Source organism: Equus asinus, chromosome 5, assembly GCF_041296235.1.
Source record: "Equus asinus isolate D_3611 breed Donkey chromosome 5, EquAss-T2T_v2, whole genome shotgun sequence".
Taxonomy (NCBI): domain Eukaryota; kingdom Metazoa; phylum Chordata; class Mammalia; order Perissodactyla; family Equidae; genus Equus; species Equus asinus.
The window spans coordinates 23,048,115-23,060,733 of record NC_091794.1 but is presented as its reverse complement, the minus strand read 5'-3'; the positions used below and the strand labels follow the sequence as shown (position 1 = coordinate 23,060,733).

Here is a 12,619-nt window from a genome sequence, read left to right as displayed (position 1 = left end):
GTTAAACTCACTAATAAATCCTGTGGACAATCTTAATCCCTTCATTCTGTAAAGAACTGTGAATCCTAGGGAACGGTCTCTTCACTTCTTTTTTGGCTTTCCTTATCCCCAGATCAGTGAGGTATCTCAAACCAGGGACATAAAAATGCCTACTTTGGTGAGTGCTACCCACATACTCGCTTCCCCTCAAATGAGAGGAACATGGGTGGAATCTAGGATTTTAGAAGTGAACAATGCAATTTAGCTAAGAGCATTCTCAAGCTCAGTGACATGTAGGCCTCAGACATACTTGATGTCTTGACGTTAGCTTGGTCTGCCTTATGGTATAGTTCCTGTCCCCACTTTATTTGGTTTTTTGAGTCCAGGCCCAGCATCCTTTTACTGTCTTATGTAGTACTGAGATGTTGCATTCCCAAAACTTCTTATAGAAGCTTATAAAAATAGCTAGAAATAAGTAAATTGCCTTTTAGTTCCAATCATTAGACAGATCCTTCTCTTAAAGTTGTAAATTTGAATTAAATTTGTTTAGTTTCCCCATTCCTCCTTTCTTGGCCCCTCTAGAGCTTAATGTGTCGATAAACTGCAGTAAGGCTTCCTCCTCCTCCGTCTTTTCCCATCCTCGTTGATCCCTCTCCCTTTCTTGAAAGGTTGCTTAGATGACTCAGGCACCATTCTCTGCAGAGTTTGATATCTGGGTTTATTTTTCTGATGTGAGCCTCTCTTTTCACTTGCTCTCCAGGTGAGCCTGGCATTTGCTAGGAACCAGAGTGGACCCGGCAAAGTGGCCAGCATCAGAGTCCTGATCCAAATGGAGAAAGGGAACCAGGCGTACCTCAACCTGGAGTGGGAAACTTGATAGGAGGTCAGAAGTACTTCAGCTTTGAATTCTCATTTTCCTTATTTTAGGAACTGAGCACCAGAAGGTAGAGACTGAGAAAGGGAAGAGAGAAATCTGAAAACTTCAGTGTGCCCTTCAGATTTCAGTTGTAGGCTTATTTAGCAAGTCCTGGACAGTGAAAAATATTAGTGGCATTACAGTTTATAAGCATTCACAGCTGCTTGACAGCTTGTATCCTTGCATGATGCCATCTTGGAACACTAAGAATATAGTAGTTTAAAACAACAAAGAGGAAGCAGAGATTATAGTTACATTGGCTACTATTTATTACTTTAGGTAATACGATTTCTTAGATTTTTTCAACTTACTGATTTTTTTCTTGAGTCGCATGGTTACTTACTTAAATTACTTTTTCTGGCCATCTCTGTCATAACTTTATGCAGTTGTTTTTGCTATCAATTCTGGCCTTTCCTGTTTCACAACTCTCTTTTGTGTTAAATTCTAATCTGGGACCCAAGGCCCAAACATTAAAAAAAAAAGACCCAGTGAAAGAGAAGTTTCGTAGTTCAAAGTACAACCAGCTTTTAAAAAATATACTTACATATTAAACACATTTGAAAGTTGTTTCTCCCAACACTTTAACAGAGGCCTATACTCATGGGAGGAATTTTCTCTCCCTCTCTCCTTCCTCCTCCTCTCTCATACATACATACATATCACACACATACACACATGGTATTATAGAACATTGCATAGATATAGTGTGGTAAGTTTTTTACAAGGTAAACATCAAAGTAATCACCACACGAGAGTGTGTGTGTATGTGTTTTAATGCCTTATTAATGCATGAATATGATTGAGTTTTCAGTGGCCTCCTGGTTATAGTTATTCATCTGTTTCTGTCCCCAGTAATGGCAAAACTACTTTCTGATTTCTATTCTTAACCAAGAGAGACCTTGAATCTTCTTTGCTTTCAGGGGTTATCCTCACTGTGTACTTCTTAGTAAATAAACTAAGTCTGGTACATTCTTCTTTTGCTGAGATGTTCTGATTTCCAATTTTCTTCCAACCATGTTCAGGCTATTGTTCACTTATTCTCCATCTTTCTATTTTATTTACTTCGGTAGCATCTGGAATTCCCTTGCATTTCTTGTGAGATGTTTAGTGCTAAACCTTATCAGACAGATAGCACTTCGAACTCTGGCAGCAATTAATATTATAATTTCTTCTTCTGTCTCATTAAAGATAAGTCTTTAATATAACCTATACTGAGGTTATTATTACCGTGTCTTTTGCATCAAAATTTCACTGCAATCTGTTTTCTCCTTGATATGGATTAGTGTGTATGCTGATCGTACTCATCCTTTACACATTACTTTTCCTCATAGTTTTCATTTCTTTGACTTGGTCTCTACTGTATCTGGTTACTCTGTTGAATTTTGAGCCTGCCTTCTGGTAGGAAAGTTTGCTTTTGTACTTGTATCATATGCCTTTGTTTTACTAATTAGTTTTTCTAGTAAGCAAAAGAAACTACATTTTAGCTGAAGTGTGTTTTCTTTTTAGCAGTCACTAAATAATCTGGCATATCATTATTTGAAATTTCTCGCCCTGGTTAGCAAAACTACAAGCAATTGAAAGATTTTTGTCAATGTTACCAGGTATGTTTCGGAGAGGAAACTGGCTGGGATTAGCCTGCTAGATTAGGAGGCCATAATCTAGTCCTGTGATGGAACTCATTGGTCAGATTTTTGAATCTTTTTCTTATAGTTTCCTCATTCATAAACTAAAAAAGCCAGACTTCTGGGTTGTTGTGAGGAACACCTGAGAGTATGTGAAAAATGCTTTGAAAATATAAATTACTGTACAAGTGTAAAGTTTCAATTCAGACTGACTGAAAGGTTTGAGCATTGGTTTTAGTAGTGATTTAATTACAGAGGTGATATGTGATATTCACTGTTTAAAAGTCTCTTGTACTTCTCTTACAACAAAAAGTTACCAGTCAGAAAATATGTTTCCTTTAACTGTGGTGTTCCTAGTCTGGGCCTCCATGCTGCCTGGTATCACTGTCCAGCTAGGCTACCAAACCATTTTGTCTCACTTGTGTATGTCACATTTATAGGTTTTTTTGAACATTGGCTTCTTTAGGTGTCTTCTGCTATGAATTTGCTGTCGTTCATATGGCTTTGAACTGTGCTAATCAGATTATCTTCCCATTTTTTTCCATTTCCCCCACCCCCAGTGAATGATGATTTAGTTTTCCTTTTGACAGCTGCCTTTCTCTTGACTGAAAAGCTTAGAAGAGTCACAGCTCCATCTTTTGATCACTTTTTATTGGTCTTTCATTTAAGGAGCATACCACTGAATTTTTTTTCTGCTTATGTGCTTCATTAAACGATAAATAGAAGACAGAATGGGAGAAGGAAACAAAACTAAAGTTTAAGAACTGTTAACTAAATAGAATTGTAAGAGTTCATGCTTAGATTTCTCTGTATTAGGCTAGAGAGTCAAGTTATTGTAGAGATAGTAAAATTAGTAATATGCTGTATTTTTGTTGACCATAATTTCCTTCATACTTTCTGTTGATCAAATTATCAACCTTTAAGAATGCTCTTTTTAAAAAAGTCTTACCTTGGAGCCAGCCCCGTGTCTGAGTGGTTAAAGTTCCGTGCGCTCCGCTTTGGTGCCTGGGTTCACGGGTTTGGATCCTGGTTGCGTGTGGATCTACTGCACTCATCAGCCATGCTCTGGAGGCATCCCACATACAACGTAGAGGAAGATTGCACAGATGTTAGCTCAGGGCTAATCTTACTCAAATGAAAAAAAAAGGATTGGCAGTCTGTGTTAGCTCAGGGCGAATCTTCCTCATGAAAAAAGAAAAAGAAAGACTTACCTTTGTGCCTTGATTTGGAGTGTTCTCATTTATTGGAAGCTCTTATGCTCAGAAGTTGCCGTTTCTGTTAATAATTGTATGCCTGTTAACTCTCTTTAGCCTATTTATCATTTAAAATATCTTTTGCCTTTTTCACTCTGCTTATATTTTGTGCATTTTATACTAACATGCACTCCTCATTTTACTTTTGCCAATCCTATAGAAATTATTTAATTTTTTATTAGATAATATACGTGGTTTAAGGCCAAAATGTACATAAGCTTTACAATGAAAGTGTCTTTCCTTTCCATTCTTGTTCCCTGACTTCTCCATGTGGGTAACAGATATGTATAGTTTCTTGTGAGATATTCTGTGCAATAAGTAAATTAATGCATGTAGTCCTTCTTAACTCTTTTAGAAAATATGGTATTGATACCATATTAATATACACTGTTTTGCTTTTTTTTCCCTTCATTTCTTAGGAGATCATTCCATATCAGCATATGAAGCGCTGTCATTGCTTTGGTCTCATGTTAACTCTACTTTGATCTGAAATTTTAGGCACCCTGACTATTCCTTTAGGCTGAGGTATTTCTTCTGGGAATCCTTCTTTTAAAATTAATGTATTAGATTATATGCAAATAATGATCTCAGATTCTTTTCTTCATGTACAGAAAACCTTATAGTTAAAAGTAAACAAGCTTTTAAATTCTAATAAGATAATGAAATTATTTTTATCTTTATAGTTTGAATCAGCTTGGGTACTGACAAATATTGCTTCAGGAAATTCTCTTCAGACCCGGATTGTGATTCAGGCGGGAGCTGTGCCTATCTTCATAGAGTTGCTCAGCTCAGAGTTTGAAGATGTCCAGGAGCAGGTAAAAAATGAAACAGATAAAGAGAAGCAGATGAAAGAATACAATTTTTCTCTGTGGTCCTAGATTTAGGACCTCAGTTTCACCACTTGGCCATGACAATCCTTAACCAAAACAGAATATTTCATAATGAATATAGGCATAATTTGTCCTAGAAACATAAAACCATTTTTCCCTTCCAACTCTGAAATTCCTTAACTCCTATAGATGTACTTTTTAGACCACATAAGCAGTTGCTCTGCTTTTTCTTGTATGAATCTCTAGTGTTATTGAAGTAGCAGGTCTTTGCCACTTTTTTGCAGTAAAAGACTTAGAAAACATGAATTTTTTATTACTGCAAACACAAATGTGTAAATATAAATTACTGCCGAGTGAGTATGATCTTCTACAACTTTGAGGTATGGTTGACTTATAATAAATTGCATATATTTAAAGTGTACAATTTGAGAGTTTTGACATATGCATATACTCATGAAAACATCATCACAGTCAAGATAATTAATATATCTATCACCCGCAAAAGTTTAATAGAATTATCTGCATTTTGATGGCTCTTAAATTCTTTGTTCACTGTTTTCTTTTGTAAGCAAGCTTAAAATACATTTTTAATCAGCTGAGTAAGCCGTTTGAATCTCTGCTCTGTACCAAGGGCTATATGGAATATTACTTAGGGATGGGGTCCCCTTAGGTAAAGAATATGTATAAGAACTGATTCCTCCCTTTAATAAGCTTACTGCCATTATTGTTTACAGTACACTTTATAATATTATTGATCTTCATAATATTACTGATCCTCTTCCCCTAATCCCACAACTATTTCATTTGACTTTCTGATGAGTCAACTTAGGAGTGTTAATAGTAGTTAATGTCCGTGTATAGTATGTTGATTAACTACTGTATAATTTTATAAAGAGTTGTGATATGTTGGCATCTTTTTTGAAAGAGTTATGAGAGAATTAAACTATACAACCTGTCATTAATGAATAATTCTTTCACAGGCAGTCTGGGCTCTTGGCAACATTGCTGGAGATAGTACCATGTGCAGGGACTATGTCTTAGACTGCAACATTCTTCCCCCTCTTTTGCAGTAAGTTTCTGTTTTGTTTTTTTTTATTAAGAAAAATATGGGAAGTTCCTTAGAAAGCAGTGCATTTTTGGAAATCATTTTGGATTTCCTAGTGTTATTTTTCATTATAGTTACTTTCTTGGTAACTTGTTCAGATCGTTTCTTCATGCATCCTTATTCCAGTGCCAAAATTCTGAATTAGTTGTGTTTGAATTAATAAACTTTATTGTTCTGGAGAAAAGCTATCTGAAGACCTCTGTTTATCAATAGCATTAAATGGTTTAATGTTTTTCTTATGCCATCAGAGAATTAATGTTTATTCTGTGATTTACCGTTGTATCCTCATGCTTGTAGGTTATTTTCAAAGCAGAACCGCCTGACCATGACTCGGAATGCAGTATGGGCTTTGTCTAATCTCTGTAGAGGGAAAAGTCCACCTCCAGAATTTGCAAAGGTAAAGATTATGCTTGTGGGAAATTGGCAGAAAAGGAAGAATTAAAAGAGTGTAGCCACCAAATTAATGTGAAAAGAGAGATGATAATTTTTGATAAAATTTAAAATGTGTTAGAATTTTATCTGTTTTCAGAGAAATAGGACTTTTCGTTGTTTGGTTTTCTTTTAATTTGGGATAAATTTTCACTGCCTATAAAGAGCTCTGAATTAATCTTAAAACCTAGCATTTTTTCTTCATAAGAAAATATCTAAAATACAGAATTTTGTAGCTTTAGCACTTGTGAAAGTTCCTTTACCTCTTTAATCTACAAAGTGTGTTTTGACAAGGAATCTCACTCTGAGAATTGGTATATATTAGACTTCACTCTCTCAAATTATTTTCCTCAGGCTATGACTGCCTCATTAAAGTAAACTGCAAGGCCGCTGATAGCATTCCCAAAGATGGCAATGCCCCTTGGCCACTTGCTACTTCATCTCTAGAAGTGTTAATCCCCGCAAAAGTCACCTAGGCTGTGCCTGGTTGCTTTCTGGAGTTTCCTACCTCACTTCTGACTTTTATTCTATTGTGTCTCATAATCATATTATCTTGTCTTTACAGGTTTCCCCCTGTCTGAATGTGCTTTCCTGGTTGCTGTTTGTCAGTGACACTGATGTACTTGCTGATGCCTGCTGGGCTCTCTCATATCTGTCTGATGGACCTAATGATAAAATTCAAGCAGTCATTGATGCAGGAGTGTGTAGGAGACTTGTGGAGCTGCTGATGTAAGTTATCTTTAAGAAAATGTGTTTGCTGTTTTGTCTCTATATTAGTTTTCTAGTTGCTGATACTCAAATATGAGTTAATACATTATACTGATTTATTGTGCTTTGGGTTGCTGTCTTTTGTTACTTTTTTACGTTGATGTCAAATCTCTTTGTTTTGCGGCTTATAAAGAACCTCTCACCCTTCTGCTGTTAGCAGTCCTTCAATGGAAACATTTGGAAAACTGATCCATGTTATTCTAGCTTATACTTAATGACTTGAGACCAATCACTGGATAGCAAAAAGCATATTGCCACTAAAAATAGTCATTCCTTGTCTTTCTGTCTCTTTTAGAGGTAGACTAGACTGGTATCAGACTTGAATTTTATTTTCCTCTATCTCTATGTGATCTTTGATTTATGGAGTGGAAGATTTACTGATGGCATAAATAATTTGAGACTGTGTTAATCAAGTTTTTAGATAGTACTTTAGAAGAAAAAAATTAGAGTGATAACCTAATGGAGAAATGGTGCAACTACAAGCCACAGAAAATTTAAAGTAGGTACAAAGTAGATACAATGAGACATTGCCCCAAATGTGACACGTGGAATGGATGATTAGATAAGTATACTGTACAGAACACGAAACTCCAGGGTTATAGCTAGCCACAGATTGCATGCAGATGAGCAGTATAATGCTATTGTGAATTAAAAGCAATAACATGCTGCAGGAGTCAGAATTAACAGTATTCGAAATGTGGGAAGTAATCTTTTGTACTCTTTAGTCACTAGATTACTATATATTTTAGCCATTTCTTCTTAGTTCTCAGATCTCAAATGTGAAGGAATTGGCACAGTTTTGGGAAGAGTGATCAATCTTATTAAACGGGGGAGAAAATAGGATTTTTAAGGAAAGTTAAAGTATATTAACTTATTTTGCTTGAAATCAAGACTTAATATCTGTCTTCAAATATATAAAGAGTTTGTGGAGGGTTTTTCTTTGACTAGTAAGTCAGCTGAGGTTTAGTAGAAAGAATTCACTGTATGAAGTGTGAAGCCTGTCTTTCATTTTCAAGTTATTTCAACTGTTGACTTATTTTCATCTCTGAAAATTACACAGTTTATGAAAGTTAAAAGTACTGTATAAGTGTTAACTCTTGCTCTCCATTATCTCAGTAACCATAGAGATCAAGTGAAGAGGAAATGAAACCTGTATTAAAGAATGAGAGGGAAAACTTGCAATCCAGGAGATGGAATACCTGAGAAAGATTATTAGGAAAGATTTGTAGTTTTTTTCCAAAAATACTAATAAAGGGAAAGACAACCCTTCTAGGGGACACCAAACATTCCATCATCGCAATAGGGGTCCCTTAATACCACTATAGGTACCTTCCTACTCTAAGATCCTGTTACATTATTAGGTTTTGATTTAAGCCCTAAGGAAGAGTAACTAAGGAAAGCACTGTTGGATGTAACATTTCTTTTTATGGTTGCAGGCATAATGATTATAAAGTGGTTTCTCCTGCTCTGCGGGCTGTGGGAAACATTGTCACAGGGGATGATATTCAGACACAGGTATGAATAAGTGGTAACTGTTTTTTCTTTCAAAAACAGTACATTGAACCCCATGATTATGTTTCTATTATAGTATTTAATTCCATATTATTGGGGAGAATTGACACTGTTTCATTAACGTTTGTTAAAAATATTGGCTTAGGCAACTACAGTCATGCATCACTTAACGACAGCGATATGTTCTGAGAAATGTGTCATGAGACAATTTCGTCATTATGAGAACATCATAGAGTGTACTTACAAACCTAGCCTACTACATACCTAGGCTAAATGGTACTGATCTTATGGGACCACTGTTGTATATACAGTCTGTCGTTGACTGAAACACTGTTATGTGGGCTATGACTGTACTTTCAATACCTTCACTATTTCTGTCTTGACCTGTTGCTTGTAGCAATTTTGGATTCCCCTGTGATAAAACTTATCCTTTGATCAGGCGAGTTTATTTCCCATTATTCCTTCTACTTGAAATGGTTCTTGTGAGCATCAGAAGCTCTCAGTAGCATTCTTTCTCTATCTCTGTCATCTTCATCTCATCTTCTCTGATAGCTTCCTCCTTTTTGTACATGGTAAGTCGCCTGTGTGACGATTCTTCCCTCCTAGTTCCTAATGTCACTCCCTACTCCATTCAACTTCTATATCAAGATATATCACTCACAGTGGATTGTTCTAGTCATTTTTCTTCTTGATCTCTCAGATGCATTAGTGTTGTCTTTAAATTTTTCTTAGGCTTCTGTGGTATTGACATATTTTGGGTCTCCTGCCTCAGTGACCATATATTTCTACTTAGCAAGCTCCTTTTCCTGTTTTTCCTGTTTGTGGGCATCCTCCAGGAGATAATTGTTTAGCCTCATTCATTGATCTTATTTATAACTTCAGCTTTCACCTTTGTGCACCTGGATTTAGAATTAGGTTTTAGCCTTAGCTCTTTCTTAACCAGCTGTGACTTTTCAGCAAGACACTTAATGTCTTCACTTTCTTAATTTCTAAAATTAAGGAGATTGGGTTTGTTTTCTGAGATGTCTTCCAACTCTAATATTTAAATTTATTCTGTCCACAAGGGAACTCATTGTTTTCCTTTGTATATTGGGCCTCTGCTTATTTATGTTTCCTATCTCAGTGAATGGCACCAACAGTTGCCCAAGCCAAAAACCTGGACATCAGTTTGCGTCTTCTCTCCTCCACCTCTCTCATCAGTCACTAAGTCCTGCTATTCCATCTCATCTCTTGTAGCGCTTAGTTGAGACATTTCCTGTACCATTGCCATATCACCAAAAGGATCCTTGTAAGATGTAAATTTGAATATGTCATTGTCCTACTTATAATCTTTTTATGGCCCTCTCTTGTCCCTGGATGGTGTTTAAGAAAAGTTCGGCATCTATATAATGGAATGCTATGCAACAGAATGAAGAAGCTCTTAGGCACTCATATGGAAAGATTTCTAGGTTATATTTTTTTAAAGGAAAAACAAGGGGCAGAATAGTGTGTAAAAAGGAGAGTGGGAAGGAGAGGAAAAGAAAACAATATGTATGTTTGATTATATTTGCATAAAACTTCTCTGGAAGGATACAGAGGAAACTAATATCATTGTTTGTCTCTGGAGAACTGGGTGGCTGGGGTACAGGAGTGGAAAGGAGGCTTTTAACTGTATAGTCCTTTATACTTTCTGAATTTTTAAACTGTATCAGTGTATTTGCTATTCAAAGAAAGTTGCTATCTCCCCCTTTCCATACCATACTCTCTGCTCTTGCCAGGCTTATTCCTTGAATTAGCTATGACCACACTAAACTCTGAGCTTTGACACATGCATGGAACGTATGCCCCTACCCCCACCTCTGCTCTGACCACTACCTCACACTCTTCCACTGTCTTCTCATTCTTTAGGTCTTGGTATTAACATTATTTTCTCTGAGAAGCCTTATTTGCTCCCAGACTCTTATGTTAGATGTTCCTTCTTTTGTTTCATCTGTCTTAGCACTTATCACACTGTATTGTAACTGTCTTAATTACTAGATTGTAAACTTCTAGAGGGGGAACTGTGCCAATCTTCTTCATTTTTGTGCCTCTGTAGTCTCATAGTTCCTGGCACAGTGTATAGGGACTCAAAAAATATTTATTGAATGGAGTAAGTTCTGAATATGTATATCTAATTCTGACTTCTCTCCCATGTCTCCACTAGCTTGTTAGATACTTCTGCTTGTGTAACTCACATTTCTCTCTCTCTCAGTTTATCTTCTTCCCCCACGAAGCAAGTTGTAAGTCTTGATTTTTCCCATTGCAATTAATGATACCACTATTCACCCACACTTGAAACTTTGCTATCATATCTGGTGTCTCTATAGCAAGTCACCGGGTCTTCTTGATTCCTGTTGTTACCAGATTCGTGTCTAATTTTCTTATTTTGGTCCCTGTTTTCTCACACAGAAGAGTTGCTGCTGTACAGACCTAATTTATCTTCCTACTCTCCCAAGTGTTTACCCCTCTCAGTTTATCCTCCCCAATAACACCTTACTCTTCCCTAAAGCACCCTTGTTCACATTATTTATTTTTCACTTAGAAACAGTGAGCTTCTTTAATGCCTAGGAGATAGAACCTCCAAAGACTCTATGGAATTTGTACTTCAAGATTTTAGTCTCATTCTTCTTTCTAGTTTACTGTTAATTTTTTGGGTACAGAACCCTTCCTTAATAGCCTCGCTGGTCTCTTCTTGTCTTTGTTTGCTACTTTGTGGTAGCCTGTCTCATCGTTTTCTAATTTTGAGCCCCTCTCTCTGCAGTATCCTCCTTTTTCTTTTCTTATGAAATCCTGTGTTTCAAGGCATTCTGCTACCCTCTGTGAAGTCTGACTACTCCTTCCCAAGTAAATTCTTCATAAATACCTGCATTTGCTTCTGGGCTAGATGCCTATTCTATTGTTCAGTGACTGAATCTTGAGCCTGCCACATACTATTTTAATCATTATAACTTTATGGTTTAGTTTCTCTTAGAGTAGATCACCTTCTTCATGTGTATTTGTATGATCTCCCTCATCTTTATAAGTTGTTTGGTAGCTAGGGGCATATCCTTCTTATCTTTGTATCCTATAAAGCACCTGTTGTACTTCATTAAGTATGTATTGGTTCACTGACTATCAGGTAGAGAGTTATCAGAGGACTTAAAAATCTGAGACCACTTCTGAATTTCTGACCACTTGGTATATTTACCCATCAAAAGACATTTTAATATGCTGTAAGGATAGGAAGATGAATAACTAATACATTAGTGTTTCTTATTAAGTACAGTTTTAACAGTTATGAATGTCTACAATGAAACTGCTTTGATAATCTTAGAAACTAATTTTTAGTAGTGAATACTTTCTTACATATATACAGTTACTTCTAAAATTTCAAGGGGCGACATTAAGTTATTTCTTGGCCTTTATTTTTGCCTAAAATAAAGTCTTTTAGTTAAAGATTTGGATCAGTATAATAAGTAAAATTTTCAAACTTTTCCTTTTTAGGTAATTTTGAATTGCTCAGCTCTGCAGAGTTTATTGCATTTGCTGAGTAGTCCAAAGGAATCTATCAAAAAGGAAGCATGTTGGACAATATCTAATATCACAGCTGGAAATAGGGCACAGATCCAGGTAATCTCATAGCACCTGTCTTTTTTCCTATATTTTTATTGATAAGTAAGGTTTTTTCAGTCAGCCTTTAAAATATATATATTTTTCATTATTGCCTTAGAGACCAGTAACTTCCAATGTTGTCTTTTTTAGTCTACTTCTCACTTTTTTTTTTATCCTACTTTATAGAAGTTAAGTCTTTTGAAACTTATACTTAGGCCTTGGTTTTTCACTTCACCTTTAATATTTGATCATTTGCCAAGATCTGAAAAGTAGCGTCTTAATATTTTTGAAATGTTTTGATGGACTTTATGCTAAACAGATTAGTTTTACTCTTACCAAGCAAAATATTTATTTTCTAGTGGACCCAAGTATTGGATTGCTTCAATTTTTCATGAACCTTTTGGGGACGCATTTTTCTACAACTGGTTATCTGCCTTTCAGTGGGAGGGTAACTCAAGGTGGATGACTAGCATTGAGCCACATGGTTCCACATAGGCCTTGAGAAAGGCTGGGACAACAGATTGGAGAAGATATAACACAGGGTTATGAGGCTTTGAGCTGATGGAATCATAGAGGTCGTCTAAACCAACATTCTC

At 36.0% G+C, this 12,619-nt stretch overlaps 1 protein-coding gene across 2 annotated transcripts in view; it reads left to right on the top strand.

The window, feature by feature from the left end:
• Window positions 1–12,619, top strand: part of KPNA1 (karyopherin subunit alpha 1) — a 73,565-nt gene that overhangs the window by 45,380 nt on the left and 15,566 nt on the right. For both annotated transcript variants that reach the window (XM_014829562.3, XM_070508965.1), the window contains 6 exons: window positions 4,454–4,585; window positions 5,581–5,669; window positions 6,003–6,102; window positions 6,700–6,863; window positions 8,339–8,417; window positions 11,916–12,041. In XM_014829562.3, coding sequence (XP_014685048.1) covers window positions 4,454–4,585; window positions 5,581–5,669; window positions 6,003–6,102; window positions 6,700–6,863; window positions 8,339–8,417; window positions 11,916–12,041 — 690 coding nt within the window. The remainder of the gene's footprint in view (window positions 1–4,453; window positions 4,586–5,580; window positions 5,670–6,002; window positions 6,103–6,699; window positions 6,864–8,338; window positions 8,418–11,915; window positions 12,042–12,619) is intronic.